Source organism: Lagopus leucura, unplaced genomic scaffold (genome assembly GCF_019238085.1).
Source record: "Lagopus leucura isolate 7727_CA_CO unplaced genomic scaffold, USGS_WTPT01 Super-Scaffold_73, whole genome shotgun sequence".
NCBI classification, from domain to species: Eukaryota; Metazoa; Chordata; class Aves; order Galliformes; family Phasianidae; genus Lagopus; species Lagopus leucura.
Genome location: NW_024962252.1, coordinates 27303424 through 27326825, shown reverse-complemented (window position 1 = coordinate 27326825; position 23402 = coordinate 27303424). Strand labels below are relative to the sequence as shown.

At 39.5% G+C, this 23402-nt stretch overlaps 1 protein-coding gene across 1 annotated transcript in view; it reads left to right on the top strand.

Moving 5' to 3' along the window:
• Positions 1 to 5008: 5008 nt before the first annotated feature.
• Positions 5009 to 23402, top strand: part of SNX14 (sorting nexin 14) — a 50191-nt gene continuing 31797 nt past the window's right edge. Inside the window, exons 1-9 of the mRNA XM_042895193.1 lie at positions 5009 to 5118; positions 5265 to 5385; positions 6467 to 6543; positions 6653 to 6731; positions 13314 to 13357; positions 17751 to 17838; positions 19362 to 19446; positions 21690 to 21846; positions 22146 to 22221. Coding sequence (XP_042751127.1) covers positions 5281 to 5385; positions 6467 to 6543; positions 6653 to 6731; positions 13314 to 13357; positions 17751 to 17838; positions 19362 to 19446; positions 21690 to 21846; positions 22146 to 22221 — 711 coding nt within the window. The 5' untranslated portion in view covers positions 5009 to 5118; positions 5265 to 5280. The remainder of the gene's footprint in view (positions 5119 to 5264; positions 5386 to 6466; positions 6544 to 6652; positions 6732 to 13313; positions 13358 to 17750; positions 17839 to 19361; positions 19447 to 21689; positions 21847 to 22145; positions 22222 to 23402) is intronic.

Below are 23402 nucleotides of genomic sequence, written 5' to 3'. Positions count from 1 at the left end.
AGCCCGGGTTATACAGCTAGCACTAACCATTTCTGTGAAGTGTTTGATGAAAGACTTAGCTGAAGCACAAATTATTTTTTTTTTTTGGAGGCTGATAATTAATGTTGTTTAGCTCTTACCCTGCACCGTTCCTGAATGCTTCGTGTTCTCAGAGAAACCGGTTGCTCGAACTAAAAATATCCCTCCGGAATGCTGACCTAACAAAAACACTTCAGGCATCTGCTGTTGTACCTACAAAAGCTAAAGCAGTGCACTTCAGGGTACCAGCTTCCTTCTCACTACTTAAAAGAGAAAAAGCCCTCTATTTCAGGGTTTACATGATCAACAGCAGGAGGCATAACAGATTTTATCAGTAGAAAGCCTTCCCTGATACAAGGTGACAATCTTTAGCTGCACTGAGGCTTTTTTCCACTTTAACAAGTCCTGTGTGTTGACTAGAACTCAGTTATGTGAAGACTTAAGGTTGGGGGAATTTTTTCACTATTTGAATGGGGAGAGGAAAATAAAAACAAATAAACAAAAAAACCCTGGAGTTGTGTACAAATAAAACAATAATTCATAATCTAAAATAGAAAAGATACATTCAAGTGCATTGAGGGGGACAAGAACTAAAGAACCATTTTTAACCAAGGCACCTAGGCAACTAATGAAAATTGTGGAAGTTCTGTTGCTTGCTGCTGCCTCTCCCTACTCCAGCACTACAAAGCAAGAGATAATAGATCTGGAAATGACAAAGGGAGCAACAAAGGTGTCTGAAAGTACCAAGGTGCTCTCTTGAAGAAAAATAAATGATGTAAGTTAAAAATGCCAAAAAATCAGTTCATTTTTGTGAAGGATGTCTTGCTGACGAGGTTAATTTTGTACAGTGATAAGCAGCAATTGTGCTGCGTAAGAAATTATTTTTTTTACTAACAATAATTTCACAATACTAAATGCAAGTTGTTGAGCCATTCATAATGCACTGTCATCCTCACAAGCAGAATTAAGTGGTGGAATGCCTTTCTGTGTGACTTTCGTGGGTGTTTATGCTCATGGTAGTTCAAAAACCAACTTGAAACTCAGGAAAAAAATTCCTTTTCAGGATATGACTGAGACTGAGAGGGGACCTGATCCAGGTCTATAAATATCTAAGGTGTGGGGGGCAGAATGGCGAGGCCGGACTCTTTTCAGTGGTGAGTGGAGACAGGACAAGGGGAAACGGCTGGAAACTGCAGCATAGGAAGTTCTGCACAAACATGCGCAAGAACTTCTTTACAGTGAGGTGACGGAGCACTGGAACAGGCTGCCCAGGGAGGTGGTGGAGTCTCCTTCTCTGGAGATGTTCAAGACCTGCCTGGATGCCTACCTGTGCGACCTGCTGTAGGGAACCTGCTTTGGCAGGGGGGTTGGACTCGATGATCTCAGGAGGTCCCTTCCAACCCCTACAATTCTGTGATTCTGTGATATGCCCAAGATTCAAATCGGAGTCAAAGAATGTTCTGGGAAAGTATTCTATTCTTTCTATGCTTTTATAACTCTTTCCTAGGTATCCCCTGTTGACCATCATCACAAGCAGGATGCTCACCTGGATGAACATTTGCTGATCCAGCACAGCTGTTTTATGTGTCTGTTGAGTATCTGTTGTGAAAAACTTGCACTGCACTTTGAATCCTACAGGTCTCATCTTATTTACGAGAGGCACAGGTGCTGCCTCACTTAGCAGTGCTTACCAGAAGTGCATGTCATGTTATGAATGCTTTCTTGGCACTTTTTAATTCAGCAGAATTGAGAGAATGTGGCTCAGGTTCCTCCTCAAATGTGAGAATTTCACTCATTAACCACCAGGCTGTCAGTGGAAACAAACTCAGGATGTAACATACTTTGTGGAAATAGTTATCTTTCCAGGGCAGGATTTTCTTTAAACCCCATTGTAAACAGATAATTTCATTCAGATTGAACTCTTAAACATGTGTTACAGCATTCTTTTAACTATTTCCATTAGTACAGCTCTTCTTTTGCAATTTTTTTTTTTTTTTGCAAATTCTCAAATCCAGCCACCATGAAAAATGAAAAAAATCCTCAATATTAAGTTAAATTCCATACCTAAACAGCTTATCTCTTGCTCTTATACTACACAAACTGGAGATTATACCTTTGCCAAACATTTACCACAAACCTAATGTTAATTTCTTCAAGCATTTATGTAGTGTCTCCTCTACAGGTCTAATGCCTCTCTTTACAAATATTCTGTTGGGATTTTTTCGGGAGGGAGGGTTTTGTGGGGGTTTTTTTGGCCTATATTTCTTTCTTTATTTCTTGTGGTCTGTAAATTATTGCCTTCTGCAGCCACTTTGCAAATTTTCACTCTACATCCTTGTTTTAATGTCCCATAAACTACTATTTGTCAGAGGACAAACTAATAATCTAATATACTCTGTTCTTCTCTCTGTTATTTAAAAGACAAACTGTGCAGATCAGTGATCTTTTGAGACATTTCACCTATCTTTCTTAGCAAATTTTTCCTTTCTTTCTGACATTTTGTTCTCCCAAAGCAGCTCTCCTTCCCTGTTCTTCTGAAGGCAATTCATGTGGGATTTTGCCCAGTAATCTAAGGGCTCTGTTGCTGTGTCCAGAGGTTACCTTCTGCCCTGGGTTATCCCTATCCAATTTAATCTTGTAATATTGTGGATCAACTCATGGTTGGAGATTGTACTCGTCCAGGAAGCAAAGGTAGGAGCCCAGTCTCGTGGTGGGCAGCACACGATCACAAAAACAATGAGTGCAGGTCTGCATAGACAGTGCAGGGAGCTGACCCTCAAAAGGCTGTAAATCTGATTATTAGCAGACTATTAACTCAGTAACAGACAAATGCACGTAACTACATTTATAACAGTAGAACCAGTTTTGTTTACCTGAATGCTAATAATTATCTGAATTCATGAGCTGAAACGGTAACTTGGCGGACGTTCTTAAAGTTTTAATTTGAAAAGTTGAATTCCCTACTAGTGCTTAATTTTCTTGGGATCTGAGTCTGTTCACATTTCTTGCCTATTTGCTGAATATTCTTTTGACATTTATTTCAAGAAAGCTTTCTGCTGAAAAGTTGAAGTTAAAAATTGAAGTGAATCCTTCAATTTCAGCTTCTGGAAAGGACCCACAGAAATTATCAGGGACTTGTGGGAAATACGCATAAGGGAAAACTAATTCCTGACAGGTTAGATATGAAGGATTGTATGATACAAGTTAGCCTCCACAGCCTTATCCTTGAGAAAAACAAGTAGATTTGAAAAGGAGACATTATAGACTGAAGACAAAAACAAAAAGAAAACCTGAAAGGCAAAAACAGACTGTATGCAGAGTAAATTAAGTGTAGTCTGCCTATGTGAATCTGTACTTACAGCTTGCTGCCTAAGGAAACATATAAGATTAAACTAAAACACAAAAACAACAAAAAACAATCTCATTTTGTTAAATAGGATTTCTGTTTTTCTGGAAAGCAAAACTCCTCAATGTTTTTTAGTGTAGCAGAAGTCAGGCATGGGCTGTAGAGGGTGGCCGGAGCTGCACTGTGGTGGAGCAGAATGGGGTAAAGCAGGTTGTGGCAGTACGTGGCCAACAGAACAAAACTGAATTGAGGAAAATCTTGAGTCTTCTCAGATGGCAAGGTGTAATTACTGCCAAATAGAAATGTGGCAGTTTTATGTGAAATAAACATATGGTTGAACTTTGAATCTGTAATTTAAAAGAAACTTTTACATAAAGTACAGAACTCAGAAGCAGAATCCGACTTCTTCTCCTGGCTGCTGCTGGTTTGCTTTGAGAGTCACTTCCTATGTCCCAGATACCTTATGCTAGTCATCACATCTCTATGAAATACTTTAAATGTTACACATTTTAAAGAGTTATTCCTTATTAAAAGCATTAAAAAAAAGAAAGACAAACAATCCCAGGAAGTTAAACTGAGAGGTTCAAGTTAGAAGGCGGTAAGTATGCATATTCTGAGGAAAATTAATTTCCTCTGAACAGGCTGTACAGAGCCTTGCTGTGAATGTGCACCTTATTTGTGTGGTTGTTTTTTTTTTTTTTTTTTTTTTAATGCCTAATAGAAAACATGTGGACTGGCATGAAATAATACTGTGCAGGCACTCTTAAAGAAATCCAATCCTGCCTGGGGCTTGTGCCAGGCTCTCTGGGAAAGGTCAGCGTGCTGAAGTCAGACTGCAGCATTTCACCTGATGCGGAGGTCAAGGGAAGTATTGCATAAAATGACAACCATCTGAGGGATGTGTCTGAAAGCTATTTTCAGCTTTCGTTTTCTAGATATTGACTCATGTTTCCAGTGACAGCTTTTCTTGCATGGAGAGTTACAGGCTTTCCCTGTGGATTTGTGAACATGGCTTGTCTTCTCAACAGCACTTTTCCACGTGTCCTTTGCCTAAATATGCCTGTATGGGTTGTACACCATATAAAAGGCAACACCAGCTTCTCAAGATAACTCAGAAATAAGCAGGTGTTTCTGGCTGAAGAGGCTTTCTCATAGTTGTAGCCCGGAAGCCCTTCCCGCTGTGATTTCCCAGGAGCAGCTGCTGAGGCGCCTGTATGTGTGCAATGGCCCATCTTCCCTCAGCTGCAGTCATAACTTGGAGCTTCCAGAGCTGGGATAACCACAGTGCTGACAAGAACATTCAGGCAGCGTGGGAACTCGTGACTTGCTCCGCACCAGAGGGCTGTTATTAACGCGAAGATGGCTTGAAGCCTTCCTCAGCAGCAATAAACTACATTCCAAACAAGGCGTTCCGTCTCGACTCCATACGCTCTGTGACTTCCAGGGGGAGCTGAGCGGCGCGCGCACACCTGGGCGGGGCGGGAAGCGCAGGACCCACCTCCCCCGCCGTCAACAAGATGGCGGCCGTGGCGCCGCCCTCGGTCCCGTCACGTGTCGCCGCCGGCGGAAGCGGCGCGGCCTCCCCCGCTGGCTGGGAGCCGGCTCGGCGGCGCCATGGGCTGGCTGCGGGCGGCCGGCGAGAGGCTGCGGCAGCGGGTGCGGGGCGCCGAGGCTCTGCGGGAGACCTGCCGGCAGTACCCGCTCTTCTGCTGCCTGCTGCTGGGGCTGGCCGCCGCCACCCTGCTTCTTAACCGGTAATCCGGCCGGGGGGAGGGGCGCGGTGCTGTGAGCCGTGCGGTGGCGGTTCTTCCTGACCGCGCTGTAGCCCGCCCTGTGCCGAGGAACGCCGATGTGCGTACAGATGTGAAGGGAAACGTCTTCTTTCCTTGTTTTTTGTAAGGTACCTTCACGTTCTGATGATCTTCTGGTCGTTTGTGGCTGGTGTCGTCACCTTCTACTGCTCGCTGGGACCGGACTCCCTCCTGCCCAACATTCTGTACACTATCAAATACAAGCCCAAGGTAAGTACGCGTTCCTCTGCGCGTTTGAGGCAATGTGCGTGGATGGCAGTTCGTGTGCAGTCCTACTTTTGAAGTATTAGACATCAATACCACTTATATCTACATGCTGACGGGTCTTGTGGCACAAGTGTGGTGATTAAGACTGTGGATTTCTCGTGTGTTTATGCATAATCCCGTCAAATCTGCAGATAGGTCCCTAAAGCTTGTTTTTGGAAGCGTCGCTGGATGTGGCTTTTTAACCATTTCACTTATTTTTCATTTGGCATTTCAGTAGTAAGTAGCTTAGAAAGTACTTAGTGGCATATTACTTTATGAATACTGTTTTTTTAAAAGATCCCTTTCCTTTTGGTAGCCAAACTACAGTTTTATTGGTTGTAGTCAAACTTCTTTTAGTGGTGCTAAACTCCATGGAAAAAAAAAAAAAAATAGGAGAGAAGGGGACAGACTCTTTATCAAGGTCCGTGGTAGTGGAACAAGGGAAATGGCTTTAAGCTCAGAGAGGGTAGATTTAGGTTCAACATAAGGAAAAAGTCTTTCACGGTGATGGTGGTGAGGCAGTGGAACAGGTTGCCCACAGATGTGGTGGGTGCCCCATCCCTGGGGACTTTCAAGGTGAGGTTGGATCAAGTCCCAGGCAACCTGATCTAACTGTGGGTGTCCCTGTTCATTTGTTGGGGAGTTGGGCTACACAGTCTTTAAGGGTCTCTTCCAACTCTAAGGATTCTATAATTCTATTTTATGAAATCCCTGTTTCTGTCTTCAGGAATCCAAGCAAGGCAAGACTTGTAGAGAAACCATTTGTTCTAGTTATAGTCCATCTGACGTATGGGGAGATGACTGGAGATGTGAGGGGTTATCTGTTGTCTTAAACTTTGTTTAGCCAAAGTGCTTTTTCTGTTTGGTTCAGTGGTTTCTCATATTGTACCTTGCTGCCTTGTTTTCCTGCTGCGAAACAGCTTTGTCTTTCTACTACTCAACTCTCTGTAACTGCATACTCTAAAGAGAAATTTATTAATGTATCAGTATATTATGAGAATCATCATTTCAAAGAATGCAAACTTGTCCAAATATTTTCTTTTAGCAATTGGAATTGCCGGAGCTATTTCCCCACGGTCACAGTTGTGCTGTGTGTGGCAAAGTCAAATGCAAGAGGCACAGGTAAAATAAATACGTGGCACTGACAGTCCTGTTATTTCTTACATTTTGTGTATGTCAGTGAGAAAAAACTGCAGTATTGTTGCATCAACTTTTCCATGGTTTCCTACAGACCTGCTTTACTCTTGGAAAACTATCAGCCGTGGCTGGATCTGAAAGTGCCTTCCAAGGTTGACGCGTCCCTGTCAGAGGTAATGGTTGTTTCATTTCTTTAATTCCTTGCAGTTCAGTGGCTTCTTTAACTATGTGTTTCTTAGGCCTATTACTTCTGGCTTGATGAATCAGATGTACTTAGCATGCATGTTAACTTTTCATTTAACAATCAAATCAGAAGAATAAAGGCTGGGTGCAGAGAGGCAAGGTGGCTTATTTGATAACAGAAACGTGACTGTTCCTGAACAGCACACTTAGAACTCAAGAAACGTCTGTGCACATTGGGAAGTATAGGAGGAAGATCAAGTATAAATAAGTGACTGAAAAGCGTCTGATTTCAGTGGATTTCAGCCTGTTGGTTGTTTAAAATATTGGCAGATTAAGAGATTATTTGCTCCAGTTACAAAAATTCTGTGATGATGTTAAATGTGATTGTAGGTGTTTAAAATCGGCAGACAAACAGTAATGCAACCGATCAAAAAAAGAAGATACAGGATTTACTCAAAAAGAGTAGCATAATTACTTTCTTTTTATTAGATTGTAATTTGGGAATTTTGTTTTCTTTTTTTCTCTTCAGAAAATATACAAAGAGCTCTTTCGCTTTAGGATCATTTATTTTTTTCGCTTCGTTGCTGCTTCATGAAGCTCAGTAGATAATCTTCTGTCCTTTTTAAAAGCTAAGAAAATGCACAAACCCTTGGCTGGCTTAGTTTCCGTTTATTTAGAATTTCCCCACTGGAGCTCTGTGGTAAAAGGAGGAATAACTGGCGTGTCACAAGTGAACAGAGCCATACATGTCAGCTCTCACAGCTGAGAACCCGGTGTGCGAAGCCAACTAAAGCTAACTGTAATTCAGCTCTCTGTGTTCAGAGCATGCCCCTTAGCAAGTTGAAAACCAAAACAAACACAAAAAAAACCAACACGGGGATAACTTGTTAACTCCGTTTAGTTAAACAGCACGACTTCTGTATTTCGTAAGCAATCTTAGCTAGTAAAGTTATTTGTAGCATGTTACTCGGAAGAGCTGAGTAGATACTTGTAGTTACCTTTCAGGGGTTATCTTTTGTTGGTGTACAATGACATTTTGTATTTGACTGCTGTTACTGTAGTTCTGCTTTTACCAAAACAATGTGGGCCTTTTTGTTGGTGGTTTTTTGGTTGTTGTTGCTTTGTTTTCACTTCATTGGCTTCTCTCTGGGCCTACTTTATTTAGCAGCATAGATTTGGATTTTCTGTACCTATATATCTATGCATTTCTCATTCCTTTCTCTTCTTTGAGCGCTTAACTGGAGGTTCTGCGCATTCCTGGTGCAGTGCAGCAGGGTCGTAACCTTTGGTGGACCCAAATAGACTTCTGTTCACACACTTGAGTCACCTTTTTCACATGCTGTCTGTAATGCTAAATCTCCTTCTGTTGTTCCCTGTTGCAAGTGTTCCCTACTGGTTAAAGGTTCTGCCCACTCTGTGTTCCTTCCTCATCATCCCCTGCACTGGGAATTCAGCTCTTAACATACAGCTGGAACTGGATACCTGCTGAGGGTTGGAAGCAGAGACTGCTTGTGTTTTCTTTTGTGGGTTAGTCACGTGTTAGAGGGAAGCTGATACAGTGAGAAGTGAATTAAGATTAATGAGATTCCAAAGCAGTGTGGAGCTCAGCCTACTTCTGAAAAAGTAGATTCTTCAAGAAATTAGAATAGCTCTGGGTTTTTTAATTCTAGATTAGTGTTTCTACTTCTTCTTTTGCACGTTGAAAAATTTTAGCAATGTTCTCATTTCCAAATGTTTTTAGTTTGAATCGTTTGTATCAGGCACAGATTTTCCCTTGCTTACAGAGAGTGCAATTCAAACTTGAATCAGAAGAAATTCAAATTCTTGTCACAATATATGGATTTTTCACCTCAGATTGTGACAACAGTTCATCTTCTTCAGTTTCTTAATTTTCTGCAGCCTTGCCTTACTTATCTAGCCCCTGTATTGTTTTGAACAATAAGAGAAACGTGATTGGACTTTCCTCCCTCCCGTCATGGTTACTGTTTAGTTGAGCTCTGAACTCCCTCAGCCATGCATCTGTCAGTGTTCAATCATTTAGGTTGTATCCTGTTTAAAAAATACTGCATTGACTTCACTATAATTTTGTTTGCAGGCTTTTTTTCTATTGCATTTTGCTTCATATTAGTTTTCTGATATTTTCTTTCTTTTTGAATTGGGATATTTCCGTTGGTCAGCTTAATCAAGGTATTACAGATTGCATACAGGAGAATCAAATTCTATTATTCAGTTAATGAGCTCATCTCTGCTTACAAAAGGATATTTGCAAGTCAGACCTACAGAAAGCTGCTGATTTGCTCATGATCAGCATCATTATGGAAATGGGCTGGTGAATCAGGGTGCTGTCTGTTGATCTCACCAATTTTTCATTCATGTTTAGTTTCTTAGATTCTTGCTCTTAGTATGGGACCAGATTTTTTTCTCTTCTTTTCCTTTTTTCTTCTAGACGTGAAAAATGTACAAATGAATGACATACTTCCTGCCAGCCCAGAACTCCTGTAGCTGCCCTGTCACCTGCATGCTTTCATACTGGGAGTTGCTTGTTCTCTCAGGAAGCAGCCTCTGCTTTTTTAAGGCTTTTCACGTCTATGGTTTACTTATCAAATCCTTTCTACTATCCAGTCCAATTTGGCTTGGTAATTCTCATTCCTCCTCCTGGCAACTGGAGCCTGTACAATGAGAATGCACAGAAAGCTTGTCTCAGCAGCTAGAAATTGATTAGCTGCAATGTTGTAGTACTTGCTAGAAATGAATTTCTTTTCTTTTTTTTTTTTTCCTGCTTATAATATTGCTACCTGTAGTATGTTTGGTTGTACATTTCTAATCTCATTCCAGTTGAAGACTTCATACATATAGGACCTGTCATTTTGTCAAATACTTGAAAAATAGGTAGGCTTTCAAGGAAATGACTCATTTCAATTTAGAGCTGGAAAATGATACTTCATAGAAAAGGAAATTGCGTGTCATTAACTGGCATTCTTTGAGATATCCTCTCTGCTTGAGTGATATTTTTGGTGTTGCTGGACTGAACGTGGATACACGTCATGCTTTACGGGAACGTAGTGAATGGAGCATCATCCCTAACTGCTTAGCAAATGTGTGACTAGGGATTCCCTTCTATGTGTCCAGGACCAAGGCTTTTTTCTTTTTTTTTTTTTTTTAAGTGATATAGATAATCTGAATTCTGATAAAGTATGTCTTGACCTTTTGACCTCAGGATCACGTACACACGGGCTTCAGGTGTACTTTGGGATAGTTGTCTGCCTGGTCTTTGTCTTAGTGGGACTGTCTGCATGGCTTTATCCAGCAGATAATCATTAACACAGAGCCCTCACAGTCATACAGTATGACTCTGGAGGTAAGAGATACCAAAAGAAGCCCTGACAAGTCATGTGAAATGGTTCAGGTAGAAGTCAACAGAGTGAGTCTCAAGAAGTTAAGGTGGGCCATCTGATCTTGCACCTTTCCTGCCCTCCTTACTGATTTAATAACCACAGGAAGTTTTTTAACAGAACTTGTATGTTTGGCTGAGCTAAATAGAGTTGTTAGAAACAATTTTTCTAGTAGGCTAAGAGAGCATTGATAAGTTATGTTAGCAGCTGATAAAGATGCACTAATGCATTTGATGGGCAGGTTTTCAGTTTCAAAATAGCAATCACAGATAACGAAAGCTCAAGGGTAGTGCATTGTAATCCCTTTGAGTCTTATGGCTTGAAGGCTCTGCTACAAGGGAAAGATGATCTCCTATAGTTGCTATTGCTGGGGAGGTGCATAGCAAAAATAGACAAAGAAAGAAAAAGAATCTTTAAACAGATATAGATGCATAGAACAGATTTTTATGCAATTCTTTCCCTTTGATGGGCACTTCTTTTAACTCAGCTCTAGTATGACCCCTGAAAGAAGTTGTTAGAAACTGCATGCACAAAAAATAATGTTTCAGTACCTGTGAGACTGAAGTTTCTAGAGTAAATTGATGTATTATGTTCTGGCTGTATTATAGAAGGCGTTGGTGAAATTGCTTTGGGTACTCTGATCTTTTGCTGTTAAGGCCAATGGTCTGTGTTTGCAGACTGCTGCTGGATTGATTTCCTCCCTGTTGTCTGAAGATTAACTTCCAAAGAAAATTTTCAGGTTTTTTTTTTTTTTTTTTTTTCTCTGGCCTGGGGTGTAATGAGTCTGTGACGTTGTCTCCCTTCATCCTTTTAATGCAAGTAGAGATGGGGGAAGTGGGGAAGATGCTCTGCATCCATCATCATCATGTGACTGTATTACAATTTCAAGATTTCAGAGAAGCTTTTGTCCTGAGAATGCATAATTAAGGCCTTAGACTAGATGGGGAAACATGGAACAAGCTTTTTGCTCCAACAAGGAAAAAAAAACACACTAACATCTGTTCACTTAGAGGTAAAAAAAACCCAAAACCAAAACAAAAGGCGTTAACCACTTCATGCAGACCACAATCCAGATACACAAAGTTACCTCAAACTGGAAAGCATCCTTTCAGAAAGGGTGAAGGAACAAGATTTTTTTTTTCTTCATTGTGAAAAACCAAAGGGGAGAAAAATCTCTGAAGTGAAATAGTTGCATAAGGAAGAGTGTCTTATCAAATCTGAGTAGAGAGTATTCTTAGTAGGAAAGAGAAAAATAATGCTCATCAACTGCTTGTATCTGAAGAACTGAGGGGAATTAAAAAGGCCATGGTGTATTACTGAGTGTACTTAGAATCATAGAATCATAGAATCACCAAGGTTGGAAAAGACCTTCAAGATCACCCAGTCCAACCGTTCACCTATTCCCAATAGCTCCTACTAAACCATGTCCCTCAACACAACATCCAGCCTTTCCTTGAACACCCCCAGGCTCGGTGACTCCACCACCTCCCTGGGCAGTCCATTCCAGTGCCTGACCACCCTTTCTGAAAAGTAATACTTCCTCATGTCCAGCCTGAATCTCCCCTGCCGTAGCTTGAAACCATTCCCCCTGGTCCTATCACTAATGACACGAGAGAAGAGGCCGACCCCCAGCTCACTACAACCTCCCTTCAGGAAGTTATAGAGAGCAATGAGGTCTCCCCTGAGCTCTTCTTCTCCAGGCTGAACATTCCCAGCTCCTTCAGCCTCTCCTCATATGGCCTGTGTTCCAGACCCCTCACCAGCTTTGTTGCCCTCCTTTGAACCCGTTCCAGGGCCTCAATGTCTTTCTTGCAGTGAGGGGCCCAAAACTGGACACAGTACTCCAGGTGCGGCCTCACTAGTGCTGAATATAGGGGAAAACTTGGGAAAAAACTTGGGATATAGGGGAATACTATACTTGTATAATTGTGAGTAGCGCCCTAAAGATAGCCTAAAATTATTAAGCCTTGGGTTTCTGTAGTGCATCCATAGTGTGAATGAGAGCTGTCTCAAATGCTCTAAGAGGAATAATGCTTACTCTCATAAACTAGTGTTCTGCTTACAAAGATGTAAGACTGCTTCTGACAGGTTCTAATTGATATCAGGTAAAGTATTCACAGAAAGGCTGGCAGCCATATACCAAAGGGAGAATGGAACTCACTCCACTGGTGAAGAGGCCCTCTAGCAATCCTTCTCAAGAAGCAGCCTAGTCCCAAATGATGCTCTCCCTTCAGTGGCTGCCCTTACATGAGCACAGGGTAGCTCCACCCCTTCTGGTCAGGAGCATAGGAGCAAATAATGTGTCTGTGCTCCTTGGGCCAGCCATACCCCTTCACTAGGTGCTCAATCACCAGTTCAAGCCCTGACCTCACAGTTTCCCTACTATTAGGCTGTTGTATCAGCTGTTATGTTCAGCTTTACTTTCATACAGACCTTAGGTTTTTCTTTGAACACACTAACAGTGACAGGAGAAGGTATAAGGAGTATATATCTTGGACTATAACGAAGGAGGAAAAATCTCAAGAAAATCTCAAGAAAACATCATCCTTCCTTCCCTGTTTTTACTTGACGCTGTTTCTTCATCTCTTCAGAAGCTTTCTTTTTGCTGTTTGTCATGCTGGCACGTTAACAGTGACTTGAAACATTTGTGTAGGCGTAAGGAGAAGTGCCAGAGCTGCACTTTGGCTTTTGCTTTCTTTGGGAGCGTTGAACATGCTGTATGGACTGTCCTACCTGGAGCATAGAGGGGAGTCAGAAAAGAGGAAGTTTGCATGAAATGAAATGGATGTATGAGTTCAGAATGGGTAGCTGTCTGCGTGGGACTGTGGGCACTACCTCAGAAGAATGCTGAGATACTGAGGAATTAGGGAGGTGATCCAAGGAATTAGGGAAGTGTTGTGTGAAGCAAGGTTTGCACTGCAGAATGGCCATAGTGCTGTGCTTTGTGCTGTCCATAGCACTGTTGAAAGCAGTTTCGCTTTGAGACCTCATAAAAAAAATCAGTTGATTACTCCTTGCCCAATGTATTGATTATTATGCAAAACAACTGATCTTACAGTAAGTCTGCATCATGTATTACTGTATGTTTAAATGTTATCATATAGGAGACTGCTCTGCAGTCCCCTCTAACAATTACTTATAGTGCACTTGTTTATTTTGCAATGACTTCATTCTTCACAGGTGCTTGAATTGGTCCTGGAAAACTTTATTTATCCGTGGTACAGGTATGAGCTTTATCTAAAAGTTACTATTTTCAAGTAGCATAAAAAAGTAATCATTACTCATAGGGCAGTGAGGCACCAGCACAGCTGCCCAGAGAAGCTGTGGGTGCCCCATCCCTGAAGGTGCATGAGGCCAGGTTGGTTGGTGCCCTGGGCAGCTGAACTGGTGGGGGGCAGCCCTGCCTGCAGCAGGAGGCTGGGGCTGAGTGAGCTTCAAGGTCCCTTCCAACCCGAGCCGTTCTGTGACTCTATGACAAGCAAACTGTTAAACATCCATTTTCCTTTTTAAAAAAAATACAAGACACGCCTCTAAGTGCCCCATATTCGTCATTATGTTGTCTCTTACACAGGATAGAGCAGGTCTGTTAATAATTCAGATACGGTAGAGATTGTCCTGAAATTTGTATTTCATCCTAAAAACACATTTTTTAGATTGATTATTTTTAAATGCTAATTTGTGAAAAAACTCTCACTTGAAAATTTGCATGACTTTGTTTTTATAAAGTTTTACATGAACTGAGCTAAAATTATTTCCAGACTAAAGAAATTCTCATCAATCACATCTCTGAGTAAAATATAATCTTTAATCATAGCTTTTCAAAAATAAGAATTCTGCTTTTAATTAGTGCAGAAAATACTCTACATACACGTTTTAGCCTTTTTGTCATGGATTCTGATGATTTGCTGAGATTTAAGGATATGAGGAGAGCCTATTTTGAGCTGAGCATAGTAGTATTGTGTAAAGAACCTTAAAATCAGTATGTAAAGAAAAGTTTATAGCTGCATTTATATAAATCAGCCCCTCGGACTACTTTGTAAGAAGATACTAAAAGAGATTAAAATTTGAACTGGTTGTGCTGCTATTAATATGTTAAATCAACATTATTTTTCATTAAATGGAGATGTGGAGTTCTGTGACAAAGACAAAATTTATATGTTGTTTTGTTCTCCACTGTTCTTTGTCTGGGATCTGTAATTTTTGGACAGTCTTTTTTTTGCCTGACTGGTTTTTAATTATGGCTAACATCTGCTTGCGTCGTGTCTGTCTTTGTTGTGCAATGAGTGCATTTAAGTATAAAACTCAGCTGCTTGTGCAGACAGCAGAGGGAGCTTGAGGACTGTGTATTCACTGTGTTCACAGTTCACGTTGGAAAACTTAAGGTTTCAACTTCCAAGTATGGAAAACTAGGGGGTGCTCCAAGTTTGATCAACAAAGAAACGTAAGGAGTTAATCTTCTGTGTTTCATAATTGGAAATTAGATAGGATTTTTTTTTTTTTTTTTTTTTGTGACTGGTGGAAAGTCACTTTCACATTTCACTTGTTTTTGGCTTGCAAGGAGATTTGTGTTCCACAGATTACCTGTGTGCATCTCCAGTATCCAGGATGACTGCGGTCTGGAATACAACATACAGTTGGCATAGAGTAGCTGGAATATGTGTGGCTGCAAGTGCAGTGCATAATACACTTGATATGGAGCCAACTAGCCTAGACCATGTTACATCTTGCTTCCTGGTGAGCTGTCTTTTGTTTTACGTGGCTGCACCTCCACGTTTTGTACTGGCTCCATAAATCCGCACCATACTGATCAGATGCAATGGGCTTCCCATGAACTGTGTAGTGGGAGTTCAGTGAGCTCTACTGCAACGGTATCTCTGATTCTTCAGGGAGAGAGCTTGATCCTGAAAGGTTTACAGGTTTCAGCCCAGCAGTAGCATTGTCAGCTCTGGTCTCCTCTGTAGACACTCAGGTGGTTCTGTGCTTTCCTGTGATCTCCAACAGCTGTGAAGATTAAAATCGGAAAGTAAATGTTTCTGAACTGGGTTTAATTTTGAGGAATGAAGTTTAGTACTTGAAGTCCCATGAACGCTACTGAAATAGATAGTTGTGTCTGTGAATTGCTTAATTGGTATTTCTCAAAGTATATACACTGATTGAGTCCCAGTGCTTACGTGTTATTTTTCAACTGTTATTTTATAACAGTAAAGTACTGTTATAAGTAATCCAAGTTTACAGAACTACAGAACACCAGTCAGAGTCAGAGTTGCTTATGTAGTCTTATACCACATGAAGTCTTGCTTTTAGCAACTTATTCTGGATTTTAAATAGGAGAGCCTGAAGTTGGAATGTGTCCCCTCTATGCTGTTGCAATTCCAGCTCTCCGGATTCTAACCTACCTTACTGCATTTTTGTGATATGTTACTGTGAAAACCTTTGTTCCTTGACAGTAACTAAAATAAGAGTTTTTGCATTTGCAGAACTAGAATTTTTATTGAATTACCAAGTGTAGCCTGACAGTATGCAGTCTTTCGTAGTGCTTTTTATAAGAGTTGGTCAAATTTCATATGGATAATTGACAAACAGAAAAAAAAAAATCACTTCAATATTTGCATATGTTTTTGTTTATCACTGGACCCCATAGGACTTTGCATGGACAAGCAGTTGGGTATTTAAAGAGATATTTGACTCAGTAACTGTTTATAATTAACAGACTGAGTCTTTTTCTTTTAGTGTTGTTTTTTTTTTTTTAAAGCTTTTCCTTCCTGAGAAAATGCTGCCAACTTCTAAAATGCTTTTAAGATGTTATTTGGACCTTTCTGCCTCACTGGAGATTTGGGGTTTTACAGTTGCTTGACCTTTTAACCAGTCTTCAGTCCACTGATGGTTAAAGGAATGTCTCTGCGAACCGATGGTACATGAAAGTACGTGGCATAAAGTTGTGTCCAAGTAGAATTAGCCAAAATACTGGTTATTCAAGTGTCAGTAAACAATTTCTTGGTCCAAATTACCTCATGTATGTTATTATCTGACAAATATTAGTAATACCGTCATAGCAATTTGTTTGCTGATCCCCTGGCTTCCTTACAAAGTGTAGATATTTGTGAGCTATATTGCTTCCAAAATGTGAGGTGGTGATCTTAAAACAAACCAAGACTTCCCTTAGTGTTTTTATCAACATAAGATTAGCTATTGAAGGATCACTGTGTTCCTCATGCCAGGCCACTTTCTGTGAGGTGTTTTTTCTTGTAATTAGTTATGTGCTTTGACTGCCAGGTCACCAATATCTGTAGCTAACAAATCACCTTCAACATGCATTTGGATGCTAAGTAACCTAGGCTAACACTGCTTTAAAAACTCTGATGCTTAATAACATAAAATGATGCTATGGGCATAACTATTTGCTTTTCAAACATAGCTGTTGCTGCTTGCACTAATATATGTATATTTTTACATAAATGATGTTTGCAATTAGTACACAGACAAAATGTTTAGGGATTATGCAAACTGAGATCTGTGATGTCTTTTATGTGTGGTCATTAGGTGAAGCAGTGTGTAGCTTTCTTGGTTGTGTTACTGCTCACCTGTTACAGTGCACTTTTATCAGTATCTTTACTCACACTCCAATGTCCATATGTACTTAGATTTTGGTAGGCTTTTATTTATTCCATTGCAATTTGTGGAGTGCCATTTTTAGGATCTCTTCTTCCACTCAAACTAGTTGCAATTTCTGCATCTAAGACTTAGTATTTCCCATTTTCATCCAGTTTCCAAAAGACATAGAATTAAGGAATTTTTTCCATAATCAACTTCAAGTATTTTTAACATGATTTTTCACTGAACATAATGTACTGCAGCAGATGGAAAGCCAGATTATAAATTTGGATGTTTTGACACAGTAACTTGGGAATGTATTTTAAGTTCTTTGATCCTTTTTTTCTAAGTAAAAACATACTGAATAACTTCAGTTGTTTCGTGTGGCTGTAGGTAGAAGTTCTTGTTTTGTTTTCTTTGTAGTTTCTTTATTTGAAATCTTGTGTATAAAGTTGTGGAGTATGCAGAAAAGGGAAGATCCAGTTCAGTCTAGCTTAACTGGGGAAGATGCGTGCAGTACTCTTACTCCAAAGAATTTACAAAGATTACATGCCACTGAAATAGAAAACTATCACTGTTTTCACTTACGTAGAAGCTAAGTTAGATTTTACTTGTTAGTAGTCATGCATTTACTTGTTAGTAGTCATTTACTTGTTAGAAGTCATGCGAATCAGAATGGTTGGGTTGGAAGGGACACTTAAGATCATCTTGTTCCAGCCTCTCTGCTATAGGCAGATAGTCTATTATACAGTTCCAGTTTGCCCTCAGACATTTTTCTCAGGGCACTGTTGAGTGCGCTGACATGCTGGTAGTGCTGTGTATTTTACTCAAGTAGAAGACTGCTTGCTCTCTCCTCACGTTCTGTGGCTTTCAAAGTCAGTTAACATCTGTTGAGGTGCCGCTGTTGGGTGTTATTATTCCAGTTTTTAGTATTTTTACTATTTTAGTTTTTTTGTCACGTGTTGGATGAATACAGACGTTTCATTTTTTTTTCTTCTTATGCAACTTGTTTTTATAACACTGCAGAAATATTACTGATGATGAATCCTCTGTGGATGAACTGAGAGGCACGCTGCGTTTCTTTGCATCTGTCTTAGTTCGGAGAATCCACAAGGTAAGGCCACTGAAAGGTATTCACACTCTTTCTCCATCTGCAGCTAGTTCTTTAGTTTTTCAAATGATAATTCTTAAGTCAATCTTATGGGTCATACATGGGTAATTTTTTTGTATGTTATCTGCTTCTTCGTTTTGGTGCTTATACCATTTCTTATTGTAAACCATCTTGCAAAATTCTTGCAAATGGATGTCTTCTTGACACTGGCGCAAGGCATTATTAAAACCTTGAGATGATCTTTTGGCTGTTCCTTGGTGACTTAATCTAAGTGGAAAAAATTTTGAGAGTTATTGAGAAAACTGTTAGAAAATGGTCTCATGGCTTCTCGTTCCTTGGATTCTTTAAATACAGGTAAGATTCTTGTGTTATCTAAGAGGCTTCTTAGATAGTGAGTAGCTTACTGTAAGAACTAAAATACCATTCTTATCCTAATATAGTTGTTAAGAAACAGTCTGCAAAGTACATTATGAACATGTAAGTAATTTGTTGCTGTGTTTAATGATTAACACATATACCCAGTATTCCAGTAAAGTGCTTCAAGTCTTTTTTACAGATATGACTTCAAAATTTCTGGCTGTTCTAAGCAGAAAGGGAATCTAATTCTGCATCTAGGCTTATTCAGTGCTGGCCCTTCTGGTGGAGCAGTTACTAGAAATATGTCTTTTCCCCTCCTTTGTAACAGCAGTATTTTCTGCACTACAAGTTGTATGTGCACTTTGTGATGACTGATGAACAGCCAGATTCTGTCCTTTTTATATATCAAATCCAGATGACTTTCTTGTTTACTGGAATTTGAGTCCGTTGCTTTTAAAGCGAATCTGCAGGGAAATTAGGAACTGATCTGTGTAGTACAGACATTATGTACAGAGAGATTTGAAAGTGAAATAATTCTTTCGAAGTGAAAATCTAGAATGAGATCTTAACATTTGGAATTCTAACATTCATTATTGGTGCAGAAAAATAGTTGCTTCCTCTGTTGATCTTGTAATAAAGTATATTAGTTGTTATATCAACTCTGGTGTCTTTTATCAACAGTATCGAGTTAGAATTTGAGTAATAATTCATCGTGTCTGTCAGTAATAAAGTAATTATATTCTGTGACTGATTAGACAATATATACAACAAAACAATGAACTTTAGCATGTACAAGTACTAAGAACTGTCAGGGGACTGTTTGCTTTTGTTGGTGGTCTTTGCACAGAACTAGGCTTCATCCGCAGTGGTCTGGAAGTCAAGCTGTATTGCTATCATTACTGCAATAGAAGAATCACGTTGTTATAAAGTTAAAAATAAATGTTAGCGTGATTGTTTACAGCATTTAGTTCTACATGATGTTGTATACTTTACAGACAAAAATGAGCACAGTGTCCATTTATCTAGAGAGAATTCATTGGTTGTTTCTGAATGATCCTTTTTATGGTTACAATGGGGACAAATTAATAAATTTGATAGTCATCGTCTTTAAGACGTTTTGGGGAAGAAACTGGAATAATTCTTTTTTTTGTTTTGAAACTATTACTTAGGTGGATATTCCAACTGTAGTAACAAAGAAAATGCTGAAGGCAGCAATGAAACATATAGAAGTGATAGCCAAAGCCAGGCAGAAAGGTAAAAACTTAACGTGTTTTCTGTTTCAAATGGCAACAAGTATAAAAGTTTATTTCTGCATGTTTGTTGATATGTTTCCTAAATCTTCTTATCATTGCCTCCTGTTTAAAAACAAACAACATTCAACCAAAAAGATCCTTTCACATTTTTCTTACGGAGGTGGAGGTTGCAAAGACAAATAAGGAAAATGGTATGATACAAAAAAATCTCTGAGATTTGAATTCTGAATCCTCACACTTTTGGAATATTAAACTCCTTTATCTGTGTAGTGAACAATGTGTTTTTTGTCTGTTCAGAGCAGTCAAGATCACTTAGCAGTGCTTCTTGCAGATTTTCTTCTGTGTTCTATCTAAGCAATTACAAATGGAAAGAGTTGTATGTCTGTTCTGTGGTATAACTGTAACTTTCATAGCTTGAATGAGTTCGCACCATAGACTGATTTCATATCTGCATGTTAACGTCATGAAGTTGTTCATTATGTTGGAAAGATATAATTATGCTCACAGACAATGCATACATTTTTGAAAAGTAGCATTTTTTATTCATATCCAAATAAAAATTAAGAAATTACAAAAACTCTACACTGAAGGAATATTTAAACATACTACAGTTAATGTTATCTTTACTCTTTTCCACTGGCTGTGTTCCACAGCACTGTATCTACTAAATGTGGTTCCATTCAACTTTTAAACATAGATGTTTACTTTCACTGCAGTCATGAACTTTCCTCCCTTCCCTCAGAACATCTGCTTGATATCTATAAATATATACTGTTACTTGAACTTTGGAAATTCTTATTGATCGTGTGAATAGTGGGTACGAATGAGAGTGTGATCAAATTAGACTGGATTATCTTGAAGCGCTGTTTATGTCACTTTTCATATTTCCTTTGATTTCTGAAAACACTTTTTCCCATTGGCAAAGGCCAGGATTTTAAATGTGCAGCATTGAAAATGAAATTGTTTTCTTCAGAGGTTAAACACAAAAGAGCTTCTGAGGGCAGATTCATGAAATGGCACCTGAAAATGACTTCTAGCAGCACTTCCTAATAAATGTTGCTGAACCAGTCACCTATTGTGCATTATTTGGAGGTAGCTTTCAGGCCTTGCTTTAGTGACTGGTTGAGCTTAGCCTCTTCTGTTTGCTTTCTATATCCTTCTTAAAATGGTTGCTCTGAGGAGTATTTCCTTTCTTTCTACTCTTCCTGCCTTTACCTCTCAGTATGTGTGCAGACACCTCTACTGTTCATTACCTGTTGCTGCCAGACTGTGTCTTCCTCCTCTCTGCCTTTAGTGATGCCAACTAGGCAGACTTATCAGGCAGTACATGTTCCCACATTCCCCATATCATCTGTTACAATACAGTAGTTGGAAAGAACCTACAAAGATTGCCGAGTCCAACTTGCGGTTCTTAGCTGTGCAGGATAAGTTAGCAGTCTTCTGTACTAAATTCAGCAAGCTGAGAACAAGCTTTTGCTTTGCAGATAGCAGGAATGCATTTAGTGTCTACCCCAGTATGTTTCTTGGCACGAATGTGTGACGGATTGTTCACACTACAGGGTGCAAGTTATTGCAGCTCAGTTCTTGTCTTTTGAAGTAACTTGGAGGAATGTAACGTTTTTGCTGCTAATTAGCATGTATAGTTTTTAACCTGGTAAAGCAGGTACTCTTTCAACTCCAAGCGCCTGTCATGAAGCAGTGTTCCTGCAGATCCCATGCTTGTTCTGGTTTGATTCATGCTGTTTTTATATGGCCTACTATATGTTCCTTCATGTTTATTTCTAAATGTTCTAAGGAGGAAAATGGATATAACTGGATTGAATAAATGTTCAAGTTTACATTAATCTTGAGTTGTATTGTGTGCAAAGTGGTAGATAGAAGCCCATAAAATGGAGACTAAAAAGGATGTCAGGAAAAAGCAAATAAAGATACACTTTAGGCAATGCATTTTTTCTGAAGAACCAAAATGTTGAGTTCTTCAATAGTGATGAATGAAAAAATCATTGAGGATGTAATGCAAACTGCAATTATTTAGTGAGGGAATTCATATTCCTATGGGATTTTTCTTTTAGCATAGCCAGACTCCAAAGTCTAAGACACGGTTCTTGTTGAAGTTACAACGTTGTATTCCTGTGGCAGTTGTACTGAAAGTATTATTTTTTAGTTAAAATGAAAAGCAGTCACCTCTTATTTCACTATAACAACAAGCAACAGCTTGTGACATATATTTTTTTCTACTTCCAGTTAAAAATGCAGAATTTTTACAGCAAGCTGCCTTAGAAGAGTATGGGCCAGAACTCCATGTTGCTTTGAGAAGCCGAAGAGACGAACTTCACTATTTAAGAAAACTTACTGAACTTCTTTTTCCTTATATTTTGCCCCCCAAATCAACAGAGTGCAGGTATAAAAAGAATTTATTTTCTTCAAAGTATGCACATACAATATAGTACTATAATTTTAGGGACAACAGAATGAATTCCAAAGTTATCCTTCCTTGTCCCTTTACTTGCATGTTCAAGGCCAGTGCTAGCCCTTTGCTAGTGAATTATTTGATTGCCATTGGAAGTACTGCGACATTTTTAAAATGTGTTTTTAAATACTAAAGTATTTCCCAGTACAATGTAATGTTATTAGTGATTTTATTGCCTTAAAAATTGTTGCTTAGTGTGGGTACTGATTTTTATTTTTTTTTATTTTCAGATCCCTGGCACTTCTTATAAGAGAGATTCTGCCTGGTTCTGTTTTCCTTCCCTCTATGGATTTCTTAGCTGATCCTGTAAGACTTTAAAACATAAGTAATCTTCATTTATTTAATATTACTGTTTTTATCCTAAGCGTGTTATGGTAAAGCAAATTACACTCAGTAGCTTGCTTGCTGTGGGCTTTGTCTGGGTTAAAGAGAAGAAATCTTTGTGGCTGATGTCTTTGTTCATTACAACTGATAAAGGCGAATAGCAACAGGACAAGGGGAGATTACTTTAAACTGGAAGAGGGTAGATTTAGACTTGGTAATAGGAAGAAATTATTTACTGTGAAGGTGGTGAGACACTGGAACAGGCTGCCCAGTGAGGCTGTGGATGCCCCCTCCCCGGAAACATTCAAGGCCAGGCTGGATGGGGATTTCAGCAACCTGATGTAGAGGGAGGTGTTCCTGCCTGTAGTAAGGGAGGGTTGGAACTGGATAACCTTGAAGGTTTGTTCCAACTAAAACCATTATATGATTTGAATGCTTAACTGACTGGACTGATTAAAATACAGCATTAGTATGATCTCTTAATGTAGTTTTAATGAAGGACTACAATTCCTGTCAAATGAGGAAATGTTGTTAGTATAAGCACCCTCAAATTGATATAATTATCAATTATATCAATTACTTGAGCTCTAGCAGTATGTATCTTCATAGCAGCTTAAGTAAGCCAGCCTTTTAGCACCTGTATTAAAACGAATTACTTTGCCCTTAATTCTGTGAATTAGAAGATATTTGCTTATGAAGATGGGATACTGCCATCTTTGATTTTCATAGAGCCACAGAATGGTTTGGGTTGAAAGGGATCTTCAAGATCATGTAGTTCCATACCTCTGCTGTAGGCAGTGACATGTGCCTCTAGGCCAGGGTGCTCAAAGCCCCATCCAGCCTGGCTTTAAGCACCTCCAGGGTGGGGATGTTCACGAAGTCTCTGGACAAACTCTTCCAGTGTCTCACCACCACCACAGTAAAGAATTTCTTCCCAATATCTAGCTTAAATCTACCTTACCTTCCACTTTACAGGCATTTCCCTTCATCCTGTCGCTGCCTGCCCTTATAAAAAGTCCCTCCCCAGGTTTCTTTTAGGCCCCCTTCAGGTACTGGAAGGCTGCAGTAAAGTCCCCATAAAGCCTTCTTTTCTGCAGGCTGAAGAGCCCCAGCTATATAAGCTCGTTCTCTTAGGGGAGGTGCTCCAGCCCTCTGATCGTCCT